Source organism: Stegostoma tigrinum, chromosome 19, assembly GCF_030684315.1.
Source record: "Stegostoma tigrinum isolate sSteTig4 chromosome 19, sSteTig4.hap1, whole genome shotgun sequence".
Taxonomy (NCBI): domain Eukaryota; kingdom Metazoa; phylum Chordata; class Chondrichthyes; order Orectolobiformes; family Stegostomatidae; genus Stegostoma; species Stegostoma tigrinum.
In genome coordinates, this window is record NC_081372.1 from 5,916,208 (window position 1) to 5,940,631 (window position 24,424).

General features: G+C 40.1%; 1 protein-coding gene across 1 annotated transcript in view; it reads right to left on the minus strand.

The window, feature by feature from the left end:
• Positions 1-24,424, minus strand: part of LOC125461564 (R-spondin-2-like) — a 50,868-nt gene that overhangs the window by 22,573 nt on the left and 3,871 nt on the right. Inside the window, exon 2 of the mRNA XM_048550484.2 lies at positions 2,773-2,961. Coding sequence (XP_048406441.2) covers positions 2,773-2,961 — 189 coding nt within the window. The remainder of the gene's footprint in view (positions 1-2,772; positions 2,962-24,424) is intronic.

Consider the following 24,424-nt stretch of genomic DNA (forward strand, 5'->3'; position numbering starts at 1 on the left):
CCTACATGGACTTTAGTAAGGCATTTGCTAAGTTACCTCAGTGACTTGTATAAAAGCTACAGTCCCATGGGATCTAGAGTGAACTGGCTAGATGAATACAGAACTGGCTTAAATTGAAGACAGAGAGCAGCAGTGAAAGGAGTGGAATGGAGATCAGTAACTAGTGGTATTCTACAGGAATCATTGCTGGAACCTTGGTTATTTGTAATATGTGTAAATGATATGGAGGAAAACATAAGTGATCTGATTAGTAAGTTCGCTGATAACACTAAAATTGGTGGAGTTGCAGATAGCAAGGAAGACTGTCAATGGATACAGTGGGATATAAAAATTGAAAGAACTGTAGACGCTATAAATCAGAAACAAAATCAGAACTTGCTGGAAAAGTTCAGTAAGTCTGGCAGCATCTGTGGAGAGAAACCAGAGCTAACATTTGGGTCAAGTGGCCCTTCCTCAGCAGGATATAGATAGTTGGCAGATTTGGGAAGAGAAACGAAAGATGGAATTTAATCCAGGCAAATGCAAGGTGATGCATTTTGGAAGATCAAATTCAGGTGCGAATTATACAATAACTGGCAGAATCCTTAGGAACATTAACAGAGGGATCTGGGTGCACAGGTCCAGAGATTCCTGAAAATGGCAACATGGGTGAATAAGGTAGTCAAGAAAGCATACAGCATGCGGGGCATTGAATATGAAAGTTGGCCAGTTTTGTCAGAATTTTATAAAACTTCAGTTAGGCCACATTTGGGATATTGCATGCAGTTCTGGTCACCACACTACCAGGAGAACATGGATGCTTTGTAGAGGGTGCAGAGAAAGTTTATCAGGACGTTGCCTGGTCTGGAGGGTTTTAGTTATGAGGAGAGGTTGGATAAACTCAGATTGTTTTCACCGGAAAGACAGAGGTTGAGGTGCAACCTCATAGAGGTCTACAAGATTATGACTGGCATCAATAGGGTGGATAGTTAGAGACTTTTTCCCAGGGTGGAAAGGTCAACTACAAGAGGGCACACATTCAGTGTGAGATGGGGTAAGTTTAGGGGCGAAGCATGGAAAAAATATTTCACACAAATTGTGATGGGTGCCTGTAACGCACTGCCAGTGAAGGTGAAGGAAGCAGGCAAGTTAGCAATGTTTAAGGTGTATCTTGATAGACAAATGAAAAGGATAGAAACCACATATGAGCAATAAGTTGTGTATCTAATTAAGGACTAGGAATTGTTGCAGGCTTGGTGGACTGAAGGGCCTATTCCTGTGCGTGTTGCATTGTATTGTACTGCAACCCAAGTCTATCAGCTGGAGGAACCCAAAAGATTGGGAAATATTAAATGCAAGTGAGCTAACCTCTCAAATCACTTACAGTTGTGTTTTCTGCCACTTTTTGCACTGGGTCAAGATTCAGTCTGACTGAATTAGCTGTGCCCACAATAGCTCTCAAATTGAAAAGAAGAGATAAGTACCAGTTGTACTCAAGTATAGAAAGGCTATTCACTCTGTGCTGTAGTTTTCGTGAAGAATTTGACACATTAGCATAGTTAAAAAATGTCATAGTGTCAGATATTTACCCAGAAACTGACCAGTGTGCATGATTCAACCAGTATATTGTTCATTATAAATTTATATAAATATTTAGCTAATTTTCAGTGATATTATAATCAGGTTAGGCACAGATTAAAGGTTAAATACCCTTACTAAACTTTTTGCCTTCACTAAAAGAGTCATTTTCAACCATAATAACAGTCCTGCACCAGGTCACAACTCTTGCTTACCTTCAAGGATTTGTTTTATTAAAGAAGAGATAAGATTACATCGCCCAAGCACACTGCTTGATGGAAGTATTTATGTCTTTGATTATGGGCTTTAAGGGAAACTTGGAGTCTAAGCTAACCCAGTAAAATGTCTCAGAGTCCAAAGAGGAAATGGCTTTGTACCAAAATTGTAGGACATTAATATCAAACACTTCTTAATTCTGGGGCTCTACCTGGTTAGTGCTGAGTCCTAGGTACAGGTGTTTACTAAATAAAGGTACAAATTGGAAGATGATTAATTACTTAGGAAAAAGCTTAAGAATCACTCAATGACTGTTCTAACCCTTAGCTGTCGATAGGAATCCAATATTTCCTACGGTGCGCGAAAGGAAAGAAACAGCAAATAAAACATTTGGAACTCATAAGCTAATGTCCAATCATTGAGTCCACCACTGAGGGAAAGTAATAGTTATATCTTACATTTATACAGCACCTCTAACACAGTATCATGTCCCAAGGTACTTCACCAGAGAGTTATCAAATAAAATTTGGCACTAAACTATAGGAGATGCCCAAAAGCTGGGTCAAGGTCAAGATAAGTATTAAGAACTGTCTTAAAGAAGGACAGAAAGGGAAATTGTTTGAATCCTTCAGAGAGGAAGTTCAGAGTCTGGAGTCTTGGCAATTTCCCAATTCAAAAATACTATGCTAAAACTCTACTGAGAAAGGGCAGGCTCAGGAAGTAAGGGAATGATGAAAACAAGGCCACAAATTGTGGAGCAATTTAAAACAGGTGTGGAATAGAGGAACACAGAGATCTTGGAGATTTGTAGTACTGGAGGAGATTCTAGAAGGAGCAAGGTGAGGGCAGTGTGTGCATGAGTACATGTTTGGAGTAGGAAAAAGGGTTCATGAAACTCATGATCATGGATGAGAAATTTACATTTGAGCTGTAACCAGACTGAGAGCCAATATAGCAAGATTTTCTTTGAGGCAAACTTGTTCATTTGTTTGAACTTACTTAGACATCTGTTTGTGGCCTGTCCACGTATGCTATAGTGCCCCACAGGACAGGCGTGCACACACTCTCCTTGCTGCCGGATCCCCTCTCTCTTAATCAAGAGGAAGAGTCGCTGCTGGCAAGTCAAACAGCCATTGTCAGGTGAGCAGTCCTTGCAACTTCTGCAGTTCTGGAGTGAGCTTGTGTTACCTGCAGGCAGAGATCCACAGAACAAAGATCAGATCAGAAGATTCTCAAATTCATCAAGGAATTGTCCTTGGAGTCAAAGGCTGGGCCACAGGGTAGTGGTCCTATAGAGCTGACAACTGGCCCATTCAAAACGCTTTGATAAAACTCCACAGGGGAAGGGGAGGCTCAGGGATTAGATCAAACTTCTTTTGAAGGAGATAAAACATTGTTGGAAAAAATATATTCTGTTGGAGCTTTTCATTTTTACTCATCATGACATTTTGCAAGAATAGAAATCAAAGGATAAACCAATATCTAAGATAATAAAGTGTGAAGCTAGATGAACACAGCAGGCCAAGCAGCATCTCAGGAGCACAAAAGCTGACGCTTCAGGCCTAGACCCTTCATCAGAGAGCTCTCTGATGAAGGGTCTCGGCCCGAAACGTCAGCTTTTGTGCTCCTGAGATGCTGCTTGGCCTGCTGTGTTCATCCAGCTTCACACTTTATTATCTTGGATTCTCCAGCATCTGCAGTTCCCATTATCTCTGATAAACCAATATCTATACTTCTTGAGACAAGAGTGCTGAAAAGATGAGAAGTGGAATATGACTGGTAGCGGCATTGCCATGGGAAATGGACACATTAATGCTGATTGACAGTTAACAGCTGGACTTTGTTTAAATTTTAAACCAGGCAATATTGGTCAGGATATCATCCTGAGAAACGAAACATGTCACCTATTTTAATGAGTTGAAACAGACGAATTGCATGTACATGTTCTTTCTGTCTGCAAGCATGTGTATTGATATAGGTAGCCGCACTACACAAGTGTGCCATGCTGTTACTATACAATAACAACATAAGTTCTTTTCACCACTGGAGATACTATAACCAAGCCCAAAAAGACATTCTGCCTAACCCATACAAATATACACATACAAATTTCAGTTCAGTGTGATGCCAGATATGTAAGCCATACATTCAAAAGACTGGCAGATCATGGCCTGTAATGTGTGCAAAATCATGAAGTCTAGATATCCTAGATATCTACATTTACAGTACGTCCTGTCAACCACAGGAACTTGAGTTTAGGGTTTTGGAGCTCAAGTAATGGCTAGAGTCACTGTGTTAAAACCTCAGCGATGTTCCCTGTCACCAGGTGTAAATCTCCCTTTCAGTTCCTAATCAGTCCTACTGCTCTTTGTACTACTCCTTTACTGTTTACACTGTAAAAGGTAATTTGAAGAGCAATAACTATACCTGGATTTCTAAAGTGGGCATTGTGTTTAATTAGTCTGCTGGAGCTTTTTTTTGAAGGGGTTACAGATTGATGAGGTAATGCTGTTGATGTATTATACATGGGCTTCCTTTGGTAAAGAGCCACATAACAAATTTGTGGGAAAAGCTATAGCTCGTGGAATAGAAGGGACAATAACAACACAGATGTAAAATTTAGGTGAGTGATAGGAAATAGAGAGTAATAGTTAATGATAATAAAATGTGAGGCTGGGTGAACACAGCAGGCCCAGCAGCATCTCAGGAGCACAAAAGCTGACGTTTCAGGCCTAGACCCTTCATCAGAGACCCGAAACGTCAGCTTTTGTGCTCCTGAGATGCTGCTTGGCCTGCTGTGTTCATCCAGCCCCACATTTTATTATCTTGGATTCTCCAGCATCTGCAGTTCCCATTATCAGTAATAGTTAATGGATGTTTTTCAGGCTGGAGGAAGTTTTGTAGTGGAGTTCCTTGGGTTAGTGCTGGGACTCTTGCTTTTCCTGATATATATTAATGATCTGGATCTTGATGTCAGAGGACAATTTCAAAGTTTACAGACGATACAAAACTTGGAAGAATTGGTGACAATTTGGTGAGAATGGGTGGATATGTGGCAGTTGACACTCACTGTAGAGAAGTATGAGATGATGCATTTTGCTCATAATAATCTGGATGAGCAATATAAAGTAGGGAATACAATTTTAAAGAGGTGGAGAGACCTGGATGTGTATGTGCATGGCTAGTTGAAGGTGGCAGGACAAGTGAAGAGAGCAGTTAATTTTTTTTATTCATTCATGGGTTATGGGCTTCACTGGCTAGACTAGCATTTATTGACCATGAACTGTATGGCTTGCTATGTCATCTCACAGGCAGTTAAGAGTCAAGGCATTGCTGTAGGTCCGGACTCAGATGAAGACCAGACCAAGTAAGGATGCCAAATGTTCTTCACGTTAGTGAACAAGAATTTTAGGCTAACTTTTAACTCCAGACTTTTTTTTCTCCTTTCTATTGTATTCTATTTGCATCTCCCTCGTCTGGCACAAGTTGGAGCTGGCACACATCTGGGGGAAATGTAGAAGCCAAGCCACCTTGAATCAGTTTGATAAAAACCAGGCTTTCTCTCCTAAATGAAATACAGTACAGTGCAAAGTGTCTGCAGCAAAATAAACTAATGCAGTGGGCTAACCTTTTGAAGTGAGCCACTTAATTTCTGGCCTGCTCCAATTGACATTGTTTACTTGTCAGAATATAATTCAAAACTTTAAACAGGAATAATGTGTGATCATTTGCATGTTAAAGTGTGTCTGCTTATGAAGAAAAGTGGAATCCCATTCAGCAGCTTTATAGTCAACATCACATAGTAGGGTAAAAACAGCTATCCAACATGAGGACTTTCACATCAAAGAAAGATTGTAGCTTTTATCCATTATTCCTCCATTGTTCAGAAAGTGGTTCGCACTGAAAACAGGATGAGAATGAGGGAACAATATTAGCATGAATAAACAGGTAACATTTAACTGATAGAGCTTATAGTGAAGAAGATATAAATGGAAAACAAAAACATTTTGAATGATTCAGATGTGGAATACACTACCTGAGAGCATAGAGAAGACACATTCCTTCGATGCCTAAAAAGAAGAAAAATGGAGGCTACAGGGAAATCGTGGTGACATGAGATAAATGGGTTTTCCTGGTTGGCAATCAGTGGCTAGGGTGTGCCTTAGGGATCAGTACTGTGTTTGCAATTGTTTACAATTTGCACAGATGATTTGGAACTGGGGACCAAGTGTAGAGAGTGAAAATTCGCAGATGAGTGGTAGAGCAAAGTAAGCATTGGATACTGAATTCTGCAGAGACACATAAATAAGTTAAGTGGTTGGGCAGGGGTCTGGCAGATGGAGTGCAATCTCATTAAATACAAGGTAGGAATAACAGTAAAATTTCAGTAGGAATAACAGTAGAATGAACTATGATTTAAATAGTGTAAAATTGCAGCATGCTGCTATGCAGAGGGACCTGGGTGTCCTTGTGCATGAATCACAAAAATTTGCTTTGCAGATACAGAAGGTAATTGAGAAGGCAAATGGAATATTTTCTTCCATTGTTAGAGGAATGGAGTTTAAAAACACAGAGGTAATGCTGCAGCTGTATAGGGTGCTGGTGAGGCCACACCTGGAGTACTGTGTGCAGTTTTAGTCTCCTTACATGAGAAAGGAAGTATTGGCTCAGGAGTGGATGCAGCTGAGATTCCCAGAGTTGAGAGGGTTGGCTTATGAGGGGAGATTGAGTAGTCTAGGACTACACTCATTTGAATTTAGAAAAATGAGGAGGGATTGTGCAGAAACTTATAAAATTATGAAGGGAATAGATAAGATAGAAGCAGCGAGGATGTTTCCACTGGTGGTGAAACTAGAACTGTGGAGCATAGCCTCAAAATAAGGGGGAGCAGATTTAGAACCGAGTTGAGGAGGATCTTCTTTTCCCAAAGGGTTGTAAGACTGCCCAGTGAATCAGTTGAGGTAACCTCATTGAATGTTTTTACGGCAAAGACAGATAAACTTTTAAACAGTAAAGGAATTAAAGGCTATGGTAAATGGGTAGATAAGTGAAGCTAAGTCCATGAAAAACATCAGCCAATGTCTTATTGAATGGTGGAGCAGACTCAATGGGCCATTTGGCATACTCCTGCTCCTATTTCTTTTGTAAACTGAGTTACGGGTGCAAAGAACCAAAGCAGTGGTCTGAACGGTCTCCTTCTTTTCTATAACCATTGCATAACGCTGTGATTCGATGAAGATTGAGTGATTTTTTAAAAAAGTTTAATCATTCACAGGATGAGCGTGTCATTGGCCAGGCAGCATTTATCGCCCATCCCTAATTGTCCAGAGGGCAGTTGGGAGTCAGCCACATTGCTGTGGGACTGGAGTCACATGTAGACCAGACCAGGTAAGGATAGCAGATTCCTTCCCTGAAGGACATTAGTGAACCAGATGGGTTTTTCCAACAATCGACATGGTCATCATCAGACTCTTAATTCCAGATTTTTTTTTATTGAATTCACATTCCACCATCTGCCGTGGTGGGTTATCTGGTTCTCTGGATTAAAGTCCAGCAATAAAACCACTAGGCCAAAGGTTTTGTTTTAATTATCTGTTCACAGGATGTGAGCATCTTTGGCAAGGCCAGCATTTAATGCCCATCCCTAATTGCCCAGAGGGCAGTTAAGAGTCAACCACATTGTTGTGGGCCTGGAGTCACATGTATTCCAGGCCTGGTAAGAATGGGAATTTCCTTCCCTAGAGGGCTTTAGTGAACCAGATGGGTTTTTCCTGATAATTAACATTGGATAAACAGTCATCTCAATTCCAGGTATTTACTGAATTCAAATTCCACCATGGTGCAATTTGAACCCAGGTCCCCAGAACAATACCTGGGCTTCTGGATTAACAGTCCATTGATAATGCGGCTAAGACATTGCATCCCTAAATAGGAGCCAGGGAGGGTCAGTCACTACCTCTGAGCTGTTCTGTTATTTATGAATTGCCTTAAAAAGTGCTACTTGAGCAACTATGAGTCAAATTGTTGTTTCTCAAGTTGTGTTCACTGGAGATTAGAACTCACTTAGCTGTGAGCTATCTGTTTGTGGGTCAAGCACATTGCTGTACGAAATGACATTTGTGAACTAGACGGATTTTTATAATGGTCACTATTAGACTAGCTTTTCATTCCAGACCCAGAGCCAATGTGCTCGACTCTTAATCAACTTCTGTTCAATCAAAAAGCAACTTGGGATGGGCAACAAATGTTGGCCTTGCCAGTGATGCCTAAATACAACACTGAAATGAATTAAAAAGAAAATTAGCAGCAGAATGAGAAATAAATACGGGACAGCTAAAGCTAGAGTACCCTGGATGTCTGAGGATATTGATGACAAAATAAGGAAGAAAAAGGAGGCATATGATGCATACCAGAAATACAATAGCAACAGAAATCAGAAAGGATATCTCAAATGCAGGAGATAGGCTAAAGGTGCAATAAGGAAGACTAAGAGGAAGAGTGAGGAAAGGATATCTCAAATGCAGGAGATAGGCTAAAGGTGCGATAAGGAAGACTAAGAGGAAGAGTGAGGAAAGGATAGCAGCCACTAAAACAAACCGTAAAATGTTCTACAAACATATTAACAGTAAATGATCAGTGAAGGATAGAGTGAGGTCCATTAGGAACAAGCAGGGAAAGCTGTTCGCTGAAACAAAGGATACGGCAGAGGAACGAAATGAATATTTTGCTTCTGTCTTTACCAAATCAGAAGATGGTGACAATAGCCTAGTTGAAAATTAGGCTATTGAGCAACTGATGAGTGTAGTGATAGATAAAGGAGAGTTACCCCTCTAAGGAAGTAAAAGGCTGGCAGCATTCCAGGTAGAGATGATGCTAGACCCCTCAATTGCTGAAAGGGTGAAGGGAGAAAGTTACAGAGCCATTGACAGAAATTTTCCAGGCCTCTCTGAACACCTGAGGGATTGATGAATTGCAAATGTTGACACCATTGTTTAACAATTGGGCAAAAGGTATCCCAGGAAACTATAGGCCTGTTAGGTTGACATCAATAGTGGGAAAGCTGATGAAGGCCATAATATGGGGTAAGATAAATATACAGTTAAAGAAAAATAAATTAATATGAGATTGTCAACATAGCTTTGTCAAGGGCAGGTCACGTCAGACAAATTTAGTTGAGTTCTTTAACAAGATGATATAGTCAGTGGATGAGGGTAATGTTGTTGATGTTGTGTATTTAGACTTTTAGACTTTTTTGATATGGTACCACATGGCCGGTTGGTTAGTAAGCTAGAAAGGTTTGGGATTGATGGTCCTTGGCAGCATCGTTTAGAATTTGGCTAAAGGATCAGAAAGCGAGGGTAGGCGTAGATCGGCATTTCTCAGACTTGAGTCAGGTTGAAAGTGGTGCTCCCCAGGTATCCATTTTGGAGCCCTTACTTTTTCTGATTTACATAAATGGTTTGGAGATGGGTGTTGAGGGCAAAATCTCTAAACTTGCAGAGGATACTAAGCTCAGGAGAATAGTAAATTGTGAGGATGATGCTGAGTGATTTTAGAGGGACATTGACAAGTTGGCCAAATGGGCAGACACCTAGTAGATGAAAATCAATGCAAAGAAATGTGCCATAATGCATTCTGGTAAAAGACAGATGGAGAGACAATAAAGGCTACAACTCTGAGCGGAACACAGGAGTAGAGGGATCTCAGGGTTCATTGGTATAATTCTCTGAAGGTGACCAGGCAAGTTGAAATAGTTATTAAGAAGGCTTTTAAGATCCTTGGGTTTATAAATAGAGGCATAGAGTATAAAAGCAAGGAAGTGATGCTACACCTCTGCAAATAATTGGTCAGACCACATTTGGAGTTGTGTGTTCAATTCTGGGCACCTTATTTGAGGAAGAATGTTAAAGCCCCAGAGAGAGTTCAAAGTAGATTTACTTGAATGATACCAAGAATAAACAATTTTAGAAAAAAAGAAAGATGAGAGAGATTGGGCTTGTAGGCTTGTTGTCATTGCAGCAAAGAAGATTAAGAGGTGACCTTATTGAGGTGCTCAAAATTATGAACAATTTTGACAAGATAAAGAGGATATTCTGTTTCCACTCATTGTTATGTCATTAACTAGGAGTCACAGTTTCAAGATTGTCAGCAAGAGACCTAGCAGTGAGGCTAGGCGAAATTTCTTTACTTAGGGTTGTTAAGAATTGGAATGTGCTGCCTGAGAGAGTAGTGGATGTCGATTCCAAAGGAGGTTTCAAAGGAGAGTTGGGTAGATATTTGAAAGTGATAGTAAGAACTGCTGATACTGGAGTCAGAGATAACACACAGTGTGGAGCTGGAGGAACACAGCAGGCCAGGCAGCATCAGAGGAGCAGCAAAGTTGATGTTTTGGGCTTCTGAAGAAGGATCCCGACCTGAAACATCAACTTTACTGTTCCTCTGATGCTGCCTAGCCTGCTGTGTTCCTCCAGCTACCCACTGTGTTATTTGAAAGTGATGAAGTTAGAGGGCTGCGGAGATAGGGCTGGAGAATGGAACTAGCTGAATAGTACAGATACAATTGTTTAAATGACCTTCTTCTGTACTGCAAGATTCTAATAAAGTCCTTAACCAGATAAAACCCTCAATCACCTGTAGACACACCATCTTCCCCTCCTCCCTACAACTTGTGCAGTTGTAGTGGGGCAGAGTTTGGTGAGTAAGTAGTGAACAGGCTACCACCCAGCCCCACCCCACAACTTCAAACCTGTTAATCGTGAAACATTCCATCCAGCCCTCAGTAACAAATGCACAGGTAGGTATTAGCTGGAGGGAATTAATTGATGCAGAGTACTGAGTAGACCTCAGCTGATTCATAGGAGCACACACAGCAACAGATACACAGTAAGCAAGCAGTGACAGACACAGAAACAAGCACACCACAACAGATGTACAATACCACATGCACAGTAACATATGTATAATGAGCAGGGAACAGTAACAGCTGTATTGTGAATAGGTGTACTATAATAAACAGTGAACAGGCGCAACAACTAGGTGCGTATTGCCAGGAACATATGCACTCTAAAAGGTGCATGACACAGTTAAACTGTAAAACAGGTACACACTAAGAAGCACACAGTAACAGTCATCTATTTATTAAAAGCACAATAAACAGATGCACATTATCATGTGAGGATGCATCAGAGACACAATAACAGGAGCGTGGGTATAGATGTGCTGTAATAGGTGTAGAAAGAACAGCTGCAAAGTAAAACGAGCTCCGAATAACAAAAACTTACATTGGTATAACAATTTTAACATCATAAAGCATCCCAAAACTTTCATAGGAGTGTTAAAAAATTAAAATTAGTATCGAACTACAGAGGACAATGTTGGGTCAAATGGCTAAAAACTTGATCTAAGAGGCAGGTTTCAAAGGAGGAAAGCAAGGTAGAGTGGTGGAGAGATGTAGGAAAGGAATTCCAGAGCATAGAACCCAGACAGTTGAAGGTACTTTGCCGGATCAAACCCAGAGAATGCTAGAGAAACTCAGCAAATCCTGACAGCATCTGTGGTGAGAGAAGCAGTGTTAACATTCCAAGTTAACATTTGTGAAGAAGAATCATACTGGACTTGAAACATTAACCCTGTTTCTCTCTCCAGACCTGCTGAGTTTCTCCAGCATTCTCTGTGGTTGTTTCAGATCTCCAACATCCGTAGTATTGTTGCTTTTATACGAAAGTACTATCACCATTGGTGCAACAATTAAAATCAGGAATTTCATGAGGCCACAATGGGAGGAGCACAGTGATCTGGGAATGCTGTGAAGCTGCAGAAATTGCAGAGATGGGAAGGGACAAGGCCATGTCAAAAGAGTTTGAGAAGCGTATTGATGAGAAGTGTCTGTCTATGGTTAGAAAGATAAGGCTGGAATCAGTGCAGTCCTATCCAGCAGTGGAGAGGCATTGGAGGAAGATAGTGTGATCAAGGCTGCAGACAGGTCAAGAAGGATAAGGAAGGGCAGATTACATTTAGCTCGGTCACACAAGACATTGATAAAAGCTGTTTTAGCAAGGGGAAGATGCCCAAAAGGGGAGATTCGAACATGGGCTTCAAGGAAACATGGCCACAAATTTGGGAAGCAATAACACTAATTACACTTTTGAGAGGAAAAGCAGCTTGGAGATGGGACGCTAACTTAAATGTATGCTTTGATCAGTGCTGTTTCCTCTTCATACTGTTGACCCCACTCTTCCCTCTCCCCACAACTTTCCCCTGTACTTTGCTTTTTCATCTGCCTACTCCTGTGGTAGGGTTAGGGTTAGGGTTAGGGTTATTCTTGCTCCTCTTTCATGTCTTTCTTCACTCACACTATTTCTTTCATTATCTCATCCTTCTTCTCATCCTCCTCCTCTCCCCCTTCTTCCATTTTCTGGTCACTATTCCAGCTCTATGTTGGCTTCTTCTGTGCTTCCAATTGTAGATGATAATCCAGAAGCAGCCTGACCAATCCACACTGTTTTTCAGATAGGCAAATTGCCTGTGTTGTGATGAAATGTGTGTGATTTATATTTGCAGAGTCATACAGTAGTACAACACAGGAACAGACCCTTTGGCCCAACCAGTCCATGTTGAACATAATCCCAAACTAAGGTAGTCCCACCTGCCTGATCCTGGTCCATATCTCTCCAAACCTTTCCTATTCATGTACTTATTACTGTTTATAGAAATTGAATTTCAAACTAGTGGCATGTGGGTGTTAGTCTACTTTTTGTGAACTATGTTAGTCCTTGTGAAATCATGATTTTAAACCAGTATGTCACAGAGTGAATGACTGAAGGCCTCCTGGATGGTTAATAGAAATATGTTTATATTGTAGGGTTTTAAAATTTAACAAATTCTAGAATTAAAAATAAACATTGGATGAGCAAAAATTGGGTTGAACAAGCATTTTTAAATGCAGTTAAAAGATTCTGAATTTAGTTTGAAGATCCTGACTGATTTCAAATGGAAGAACAGTTTCTTATAGGAATAGGGCATTTAAGAGAAAAATTTGCCTCAGTGTAGCAGTCCCAGTTTGTGAAAACATCCACACCAACAGTGCTTGCTTAGAATTCTATACTATTATTCAAAGGTGAGAAAGTCAACTCCATGTTATGAGATTCAGGGAAAATTCTTCACAATTCGCAGGACAGGAACCGAAGAAAACAGTAGATAAATTAAAACTACAGAATGAGGACGAAAGGGATTATTTCTGTGGTTATTTTTTGAGTAATTGTCAAGTTATGGACTGCATTTTGCCATGCATTTTGAAATCTTTCAAAATGCATTATATTTGGATAAATTTGTTTGGTTTATTTCTTTTTTTAAAAAATTCTCTTAGGTAATAACCTTCTGTTTAACTATTAAAACAAAATCTGCAGCCTTGTGTGTTTTTGCTTTGGTGAAAGACTGCCTCATCGAATTAAAAGAAAGCAAAATAACCCATCAAGCTAGATTTCATTCTGGGATCCGAATTATCTAGCAGTAGCATTAGTTGGGATCGTAACAATGTCAAAGAAGAGAAATCTGAAGAAGGGGAAATGCCTATAAGTGCTATATTAGTCAGGATTAGTAAATCAGTGACTCACCAATAAGAGCAGTAAGATTCCGCTAACTCTCACTAATGAGGGGAGTCTTTAGAATGAATCTGCTTAACAGTAGCAATGTTGAATGGTTTGTCACCATGTTTGTGAAGCTTCTCCAGACCCAACACTGCTGCACATTTCTATTGGATTCTTGCTATCCTGGCTGTCACAGAACTATGCACTTCAGAAACCCCAGGTAACTTTGACAGGGCAGAGCAAGCTTAGGGGAAAAACAACAGAACACGCTTTCTTTATATGTATGAGCTGTCACATGGTGAATTTAAAGGTCCGATATTTGAATCATAGCAAACAGTTGAGTGAATGATGAATGGCTAAGACAGAATGAGCAGGTGAGTAGGGCCATTGAGATAGACAGGTGGCTGGAGTTGGTAAGGACACAAGTGGGCACATAGGTAGGTGAGTAGGGTGTGTGTATGGGGTGGGGGTGAGTGGGTACATGGGTGGGTGGGCCAAGAGGTTGCCACATCGGGGGGTGGGTTTGGTCCAGGGTAGTCGGGTCAAAGGGTAATCAGTCAGAGGGCTGGTCAGTTCAGGCTCAGGGGGTTGATGGAGGTTGAGGGTGGGGGTGTGGGGTTCATATTTGGAGATACCCAAGCATTAAACTAATATAAACAAACCTGTAGGTGCAATGTTATATCATTTATGAAGAAAGCTAATCTGTCTTTAAAATTGACTAGGAGTCTTACAAAATGGCTTTGAAAGTGATGTGACATTTGTAGTTTTTGACTGCTGTCAAAAGAAGACAATCAGACAGTGACAAGGATCATTCAAGAATTTGAGGACCACCTTTTGAACATCAGATTGTCTGAAGACTCAGTTTCTGCCATGAGGACAGGGGACGGGCAGAAGGGCTCAAGGAATTCCAGCATAATTGCTTTGCTTAGTGCAACAATGATACATCAAAATTAATATTTGTAGGCATTATGTTTGATCGTTTCAAAGTTGCTGAGGACAGCTAATGAAGGGGAGGAGCATTTGAACAACATGAGGGTGCTTTTTTGAAACAGAAACTGCCTCTCAGCAGAGAGGTAGAGGAATACGTCCAGAACAGAAAGCAGCTACTGGGACTGCTGAACTGACCCAGACTAACAAGGGACATAACCTGCAGTGCCTTAAAAGAGACTCGAGCAGCTTTCACTCACTTGTTGGATCTGTTCTGTTGACTGAGATCACCTGCAGCAGTAACCTCTAACTATGCAACTTCAGAAGTCATCTCAGCTGCTGAATCTGACCTAAAACCACCATTTGTTTACTTCAGAAGAGATCTTTAAGCAAGCCAAGTCTGCAATGTTATTAATCTGATTTTCATCCAAATTTACATTAAACCTTTGTATTTTAGCTAACTCACTCATTTAAGTAGCTTTCAGCTATACTTGCATCATAGTCTCATCTTTTATCTTCTCTAAAGCATAAAGTTGAGCTGGTCATTTTTGAATTGAAATTGATTTTGGTGTGGTTGTGACAATAAGTTTTGAACTGTTCAACATCTCCAGTGTTAAAAACTCAGTTTAAGACCGTAAGGCATAGATATAGGAGCAGAAATTAGGCCATTCAGCCCAAATCTGCTCCACCATTCAATCAAGGCTGATAAGTTCCTCAACCCCATTCTCCTACTTTCTCCCCATAACTCTTGATAATCAAGAACCTATCTATCTCAGACTTAAATCTACTCAATGACCTGGCCTCCACAGCCTTCTGTGGCAGTGAATTCCACAGATTCACCACTCTCTGGCTGACATAGTTTCTCCTCATCTCCATTCTAAAAGATCTTCCCTTTACTCTAAGGCTGTGCCCTCGGGTCCTAGACTCTCCTACCAATGGAAGCATCTTCCCATCATCCATTTTGTCCAGGTCATTCAGTATTCGGAAAGTTTCAATTAGATCCTCCCCCATCCTTCTAAACTCCAATGAGCATAGTCCCAGAGTCCTCAAATGTTCCTCATATGTTAAGCTTTCTATTCCTGGGACCATTTCGTGAACATTAAGTCGGCAGATCTGTCTTATATTTTCAACTGTAGCTCAGAGAGATTCACAACGTGTCCTGGGTTAGAAGGGAATTGTTAATCAAGAAAAGGGCAATAACCACTTTGGTCTGTGCGCTAGGACTTGTACAGGATCCCCACCTGCACCTTCAGTCCTGTGTTTGGCCTTCCGTGATGCGAAAGTTAGGAATTAGGACCAACTGCGATCTAGTTTGTATATGTTGAGCGTGGTCAGCACATAAATGGGAAATGTAAAGTGAGCAGACAGCGGGTGAATCTCTATCGCACAAGTTATTTACAACTAAAAAAGCGAAAGGCTTTTGTTGTATAGTAGTAGTGTCCCACCTCTGACTGAGGAGGCCCAGGTTCAAGTCCCAACTGCTCCAGAGGTGTGTCATAACCTATCAGAACAGGCTGATTGGAAAAGATCTAGAACTTCAAAAGTGGTTGGTGCAAGTTCTTAACAGATATACTATGTGCCTGCTATACCAGAAGAACCCTTCTGAGTGAGCATGCCTGACCTTGCCATTATGGTGCTCAGTTGATCAGGTAGCTATATGACCCAAATTCTACCTCATACGCAGCATCAAGAGCTAAACAAAATTCCATTTTACAGCGAGCAGAAAAATTCAGATTCCCAGTTTCACCTTGTCAAAATAAAGTGGTGGTCAGTGATGGACTTTTCAAAGCAGACTTTTGATACTGACAGTTGAGGAAGATTAAAGGAGCTTAATCTCTACTAAGGCAAGTAGCTCTGGATTTAACAGGGGTGAAAGATTAGACTATTAATTAAACTTAACCAGAATCTAATGGTGTACTCAATGAAATGCAAAAGGTTCCCACATACTATTACCCTCACAGATGATTGAAACAAACATTACTAATACCTGCTGTTTACAAATTGTCATGAAGCCATAATTAAAGCAAGAGACAAAAGCCACAGGCAAAATGAAATTCAATAAACATTTATCTATCATTAAACAGGTAGAACAAGTAACATAAAATACAAAGTTGAATAATGATAAATACACAGGGTGGCACGGTGGCTCACTGGTTAGCATTGCTGCCTCACATTGCCAGGGACCCGGGTTTGATTCCAACCTTGGGTTGCTGTCTGCGTGGAGTTTGCACATTCTCCCCATGTCTGTGTGGGTCTTCTCCCACAATCCAACGATGTGCAGGCTAAGTGGATTGGCCATGCTAAATTGCCCATAGTGTTCAGGGACATGTAGTTTAGGCTGGGTTAAAGGGGGCGGGTCTGGGTGGGATGCTTTGAGGATCGGTGTGGACTTGCTGGCTGAAGGGCCTGTTTCCACACACTAGGGATTCTATGGTGAAAGTCTGCCCTTCCTGCTCAGCAGAAACTCTTCTCTAAAGACATATCTGTCAAAGGCTTTCTGCAGGATAATTAGTTCTGCCCTTTCTGTTACATCCTAAATCACAGAGACAACTGTCAATTAAAGTGTCAGGTCATCTGGATGTTTAGAATTCAATGAGATTAAACAATTTGAATTAGCTGCTCATTAGGTCTCCATAGTGTCATATCATAATTGTACCAGATTACAGATGTCCTTGATATGCCCCAAGCTGTAACTATTACCTACTGTGTAATGCTAGTTCAGTCCAATCTGATGTATTGCCTTGCAGCTCAAGTATAAATTATTGTATGCTCTGGCACCTAAGACAGCCTACCGGAGACCAAGAACTGCTGGATACTGATAGTGGAAAATGGAAAATGAGCCAGACAGGGTCTTGTGGTGCGGTGGTAGTGCCATGCCTCTGAACCAGGAGACCTGGGTTTGAGTCTCACCTGCTCCAGCGGTGTGTCAGAACATCTCAGAACAGGTTGATTAGAAATATCCACACCATGTGCCAACTAGAGCAAGAACATCTCCCTAAGTGTTCACCACAAATTGCATCCAACATCTCATTGCAAAGGGACTTGCAGTTCAACAAGAGGCTGGCAGGTGTTTGAAACTCTATGGTAAATCTGCGAAATGGGTAACTGGTTACTGGGCTGCATGATATAGACCACCATTGAAAACATCTGTGATAAAGTCATCGACACAATATATCATAAACATAGAGAATGGGAGCATGAGTACACCATTCAGCTCAATGCGATAACACCTACCCACAACCAATTGGAAAACAAACAAATTCTTTTGTTACCAGATTGGATAATTTTCTAATGCTGGTCAAATAGTGTTTATGATTATCTGGGAAAGCATAGTTTGATTAGAAATAGTCAGTGAGGCTTTGTGAGGGGCAGGTCATGTCTCACAACCCTTATTGAATTCTTTGAGGATGTAATAAAACACATTGATGAAGGTGGAGCAGTGAATGTGGTGTAGCTCCTTCCACTCCACTGCCCATGGTCCCTGGAACCTTACATGCTCCACCCTAGGTACTCATTAACAGACTTAATTCTCCAACCCTGAGAACTCTGGGAGAACAGGAAATGTTCATATGAAGGATCATTAGTACTTCCAGCAGTAACCTGCAAATAAAAAGACCTTTTACAAATGGTTCCATTGTGATGACCAGAAGTTGGCATATTCTGACTTATCAAGATTTGAATGGGGTGGTATGTTAGTTGACCATGTTAAAATGTGCCGAGGTGAACTTAAGGAGATCCATCATTACTTTCTAACTGTAGTCATTAAAACAGAGAACGGAAAATGAAAGAAAAATGTATTAAATTACCAGCAATTGAGTGAGGCTTCCTTTGAATGATTAAAATTTACTCATTAAAAGTTTTTGGTGCCTGTTTGTTTAAGAATTTGACACCAGGAAATGAAATCCCTTAGCCTTCCCTGATATCAAAAGGGGATGAATATACAAGGACTTTATTGTTGAATGCAATACATAAAAGGTAGTGTTTCCAGGTTTGGATCAGGAAAGAAAGAAATGTCTAGGTTTTCAGAAAGGTTTTTAAAAAAAGTGCTTAAAAACTATAGTTTATGAAGCAAGTCTTCTAAGCTAGGGTGGAGTGGGAGGTTCAAAGAGATTTCAAATTTGATGTGCCTAGCTATATATGGTACAGTCAGTTTAAGGAAATGACTGTGTGTTAACTGCCTTGAAAGGAAAAGGTTAGGTTAGTTGGGAGATGAAGTGGAAAACGGAAGAGGTATCAGAGCTGTGAACAGAGAGTCAACGCAGTAGTCTCGAACTAAAATGGGCATTCCACAGGGAGACAGAGTCAATTTCAGGACCAAATGACTCAGAAGAACATATGAATTACATGATGTCAAGCAATCAAATTGTCAAGACAAGTAGTTTATGGATTACACTGAAGTAGACTAAAATATCTTTGGATGTACTCATTACTCAAAGCTATTTGACCTTGCAGCCACACCAGGAATTAGCATTACCAAGGCAATGTAAGGGGATATAACCTTTATAAGCTTTGTGTTCTGCTGCATTCAGTTAGCTCTAGGTTTTACTTTTAGCTCATTCATGGGATGTGGGCTTCACTGATAAAGCAAGTATTTATTATCCATCTCTAATTGTCTGTGCTGCTGATACCCTATAGGAGCTCCTGGTTGCCTAGTTTTGAGTTGCCAGATCAGTCTTTGTGATACTTTCTCTGCTAACTGGAGGATTACTAATTCTGTTAGGTAATAGCATTTGTTCAAGCACCCTGTGTGCTTATTAAACATTAGCTTTAACTTGTGGTTAATCAAATGTCCTAAAATGCAGTCTTGTTCACCAATTCTTTCTTTGGTGATTTTGGCAAGAACCAGTTAATTCATTCACATCAGTTTAGTCTTTTAATAAGTGTTGCCATAGTTTATAAAAACACAAAAAATATAAACATGAATAGGCCATTCAGCTCCTCAAACTTCCTCTGTTGTACAATAAGGTCTTGGAGCCTGTGTCCCAACATGGCTAAAATATTCTTTAATTTTGTATGTACACAAAACCTATTAACATCAGTATTCAGGATAATCAATGACTGAACTCCCACAGTCTCCAGGAGGAGGCAATTCCAAAGATTTACAATGTTCTGAAGAATTTTCTCCTAGTCTCAGTCCTATCTGGCCAATCCCTTATTCTGAGTCAATGACACCAAAAACTGGAGTCTCCAACTGGGGAAATGGTCCCACATTAGGCTCTCCAAGAATTTTATATATTTAAATGAGATTTTTTCATACCCTTCTAAAGCCCAGAGAACATAAACCTATTCAACTCAATCTGTTCTCACTGTACAGCCCTCTCATCCCAGGTTAATTTTGACCAGTTAGTAGGTTTAATTTGTTTCAATTTTGGGTATTGAACAGAATCTGAAAAATAGCAAACTTTCAACCATTTTTTTTGATGAAGAGTTAAGATGAAATTGTTAAAGAATTGTCTGATGGACTTTGATGAAAATCTCTTAAGATGAAGTGTTTATTTGATTGCAGCAACCAGGAAAAGTCATGCGTTTTCAGTTTGTTTCCCCCTGTGATTCTTTTTTAACCATATTAAGAGAGAAAACATTTATTAAAGAAAAAAATCACACAAATTCTTAGTTTCTATGCATATTTCAGCAACCTTCATGCCTGTGCAAATTCTCTCAGAAATAATGTATATTTATTTCAGAACCAACTTTCTTTCAATAAGAAACATAAATGCTTATTACGAGCCTGTCAGAGGATGGGTAGGAGGCACACCCATATGTTCAACTTTCATTATAAATTTTCTCAGCAGATATTTTAGTCATTTAGTGCCGTCCAGATCTGATGTTGCACTACCAAAGGGGGCAAAAAATGGATCCAGTCACTATGTACAACCTCATCATAAATTTATAACTATTTCCTTTGTTTTCACAAAAGCATAAAAGAATGGGCTAATGATTTAATTTAAAGTATAGATCAGAATAATTCTTAACCCAATCTTCTGATGACTCTGCACTTGTAGTGTTCCATCTTCTTGTACTGTTGTTGTCTGACACACTGACTGCTCCCTTGCAAGGGCTGAAGGCTAACTCTCTGATATTGCCTCCTACATTTCCCAGGACCATCAGAAATCAAGCCATTATTGTTCAAATGATCACTGCCCTCATCTCTTCTGGAAACCTACCCTCCGTAGCCTCCAACCTCTTGTTCCCCTGATTCTGAACAGCCAAATTCTGCCTTGTTCCCAGGATCCACAAACAAGACTGTCCTAGTAGAACAATATTTCCAGCCCACTTCTGCCACAGTTCAATTATGACTGAGCTCCCCATAACTTCCTTAAAAGTAGGTCCAACACGACCTCATCCTTGATCTTCCTCCTTCAGTGCTTCTTACTTTAAACAACTTCTTCTTCAAATCCACTCACTTTCTCCAAATCAGACATTGTAATGGATACCTGCAGGGATACTCAACATACCTACCTTTTCAAGGGATCTGTGGAGCATCCCTTGTTCTGATTCAGGGCACTCCCATTCTCTCAAAATGGTCCATTGATGACTGTAAAATTATTGCCCCTGCCCTTGCCCCAGCCTTTAAAAGTTCATAAACATTAGATTCCAACTTCCACCGTTTCCCCAGCTTCACATGGTGTCTCTTCCCATTCCTTCCCTGATTTCTTTATGTTCATTTCTGGGCATCTGTTATCAGCCAATATTTACTATAAGCCATTGACTTCCATCGTTGCCTTGACAATATTTATTCATATATATGTACGTACATACATATTATTCATATATATGGCTCTATTCAAATTTCCCAGTTTTTCAATCTTCATTACATTTGTTTGGTTAATGGAATAGAGTCTGTACATGAAGCAAGGTGTAAATAAGTATAGCTATATTTTATGTTAACTATATATTTTTCTTTTATCCTCTACGCAATAACTCATAGAAGTCTTGATAATGTTCATTCTATTCCATGCACTTCTACATTCACATTTTCTCTTCTAAGGTGACTCTTTGGTCAGAACTACGCTGGGGAGACCTAATGCAGACCGGGTGGCTGATCTACAGGACACCTCGTTCAGTTTGCAAACATGAGCCGAGCTAAAATTGCCTGACATTTCATTTTTCCATCCTGCCCACACATTGTCATTTCTTTTCTTTAATCTGTCACATTGTTCCAAGCTCCTCACCTTCCAACAAGGCATTTGATAGCTTTTGACTCAATGTTGAGTTCAAACAATTTTAGATAGTAATCTCTGCCCCATATTGTGTTGTGTTTCTTTGGTTGTATGTCTTTCCCTTTTTTTAATTTGCTTTCCAACCACAACTTTTCTAGAATATTCCTATTCATATTATTCCCAGCACTAATGAAAGGCCAATGAAACATTAAGTATATTTCTCTCCTCTGGGATACTGCCAGGCCCTTTGAATATTAAGAATTTTGTTTTGTTCGTAATTCTGATGACTGAATGTTTAATGTTAAGGAAAAAAAGTAGTATTGATGGAACATCTTTCACATCCTCAAAATGTCTTTCATGCTTTCCAGTAAGCCAATTTTGAAGTCTAGTCAGAATTGTCATTGGCTGTAACTTGAGACAGCCTAAAATTGTGAAAGATGCTATTTAAAAGCAAGTATTTATTTTATTTCCTCATCCGAGCCTTTGTTATCTGAGTATGGTGCTCATTGTACATGTTCCTTTGTACTTTAGTTACACTTTAGGGGGTATTTGTACAATACCTTCTCATGTAAGTCTCATAGCTGTCTCTTTTCTGACAGACAATCCTCTATTTAATATTGATCAGCTGAAATGTCGCACGCAAGGAATTTGGCTTATACACAATTATATGTATACATACAGCTGTACTCATAACTTAAGCCTCATTCTGGTGAATTTGCACTGAAACCCCTCCAGCATCAATAAAACCTCCTGAAGCATGGTGATTACAACTGAACACTGAACTCCATATGGGGTCTGCAATTCCATCTGAAGCTTGTGAATCCGTTGAAAATCCTTTTGTATTTTGCACCTAGAGCTCTTTCAGTTCTAACGTCCAGATTACGTACATGGATGGTAAATAAGAACAGACCTAGTAGAATTTTTCACCACATCATTGCTGTCTCAGAAACTTCCTATTACGCCTACACATTGCTTTCTACTCCTCAACCAACTCTCAAACCATTTGGCAGTAATTTCACAAACCAATATCTTTGTCAATAGTCTCCTGTGCGAGACCTTTATCAAATGCTTTATGGAAATCCATACAAGTCACACCCATTGCAATTTCTTTATCTGTCCTTTCTGTTATTTTTTTCAAAGTATTCTGTAAATTTGCTGAACTAGAATGTGCCCTTTGAGGGACTCAGCTGACATTCTCATTGAGCAGATGTTACTTAAAACTTTTACAATTACTTTATTAATTTATCTAATATTTTACCCAAGAACTGAAGTGACATTACTTGAACTATATATCCTAGATTCTCTCAGTCACTATTTTTTAAAGAAAACATTTAATTTGTTGGTGTCCTTCACAATGTCCTCCCCACAGGTCATTCCAACATTTTACTCACAGTTCCTCTAGATCTTTAGATGAGGTGTTCTTTGTGCGAAATAACAACAACATTAACTTGTGTAACTCTTATTTCTTACAATCTTATACCATGACAAAGTCTCCAGTACACCTAAGAGCTTTTGGGTCAAAGGCATGAGTGCTACCTACTGAACCAAGACTGACGCTTAGTGGAATTTCAGAGGCTAGGCGCCCAGTAGAAACAGCTGAAACTTAGCCCTTCAGAAGCTTTCACTGGGACTTGGCTCAAGCTTTCACATTTGCACTGTTACTGATGTAGCTGAGAACTCCTAGCAGAGTCCATCTGCAGATGTAACAGCTGTCACAGACCCTAACACTGAGTTAGACAGTGTAGCAACTAACAGAGCTATACTTAAATTTGACAAATATGGTAAAAGTTGAGAGTAATGATACAGTCTCTCACATTTTGTGTTCAATATAGAGCAGCCCAGAGACTACAAAGAGAATGCCAGACACACATTTACTCACAGATATAAACATAGACACCAATTCAACACATTCAAAGAGACACCAATCCAAAGACACCTACTTGCAGCCAGAGACACTTGCTTTGTAGACACAAATACTTGTGCATATAGAATAAACAAATTGGGAACAGCAGGAGGCCATTCACACCTTGGAGTCTGCTCCATCTTTTGATAAGATTGTGGCTGATTAGATTGTAACTTCAACTCCATTTTTCTCCTGTCCCCAGTAACCAGTCTTAGTCATTAGACACGCACATAGATAAATAGACTCTCCTATCGGGGTACCTACAATAATCAGGACACAGCCAGGAGCACTGTTTTATTATTTAGTGAATGTCAAACAAGAGACCACCTCCTCATTTGTTGTGCTTAATGTGATTAGTTTGTCACTTAGTCTGTAGCTGGGATATCACATGCAGTACTGGAGAATCCAGGTATTGGAGCACTGAGAGATGGGGTAACCACGGACAGGACATCCAGTGACAGGGCGATCCAGACGAGATCATCCATGTCCTGAAGAAAAGGGCATAGACATAAATACTTTTGTTTCCCTCTCCACAGATATACAGAGCTTTTGGGCTCATTCTGGTTTTTTATGTCAGCTACGCTCAGTTTTCTGCAGAGGGAGGAATAGAAGAATGTAGTGATAGTGAGATGAGTGGGTGGAGGGAGGGAATAATGCAGATTTGGAGGGATGGGTGGATGAAGGGATGATGCAAGGGGTCCAAGGAGGATTGGGACTGTGTGGGAAACAGAGAGACAAACAAAAGCATGGAAACAGACTCTTCAGTCCAACTTGTCCATGGCGACGAGATATCCTTAATGAATCTAGTCATATTTGCTAGCATTTGGCCCATATCCTTCTAAATCCTTCCTATTCATATACCCACCAAGATGTCTTTTAAATGTAACTGTACCAATGTCCACCACTGAAGGCAGCTCATTCCCTACATGAATCACCATCTGCGTGAAGAAGTTGCCTCTTAGATCCCTTTTAAATCTCCATTTTCAGCTTAAAATACGACTCCCCCTCTCTGGGGTAAAGACTTTGGCTATTTACCCTATCCATGCCCCTTATAATTTTATAAACTACTATAAGGC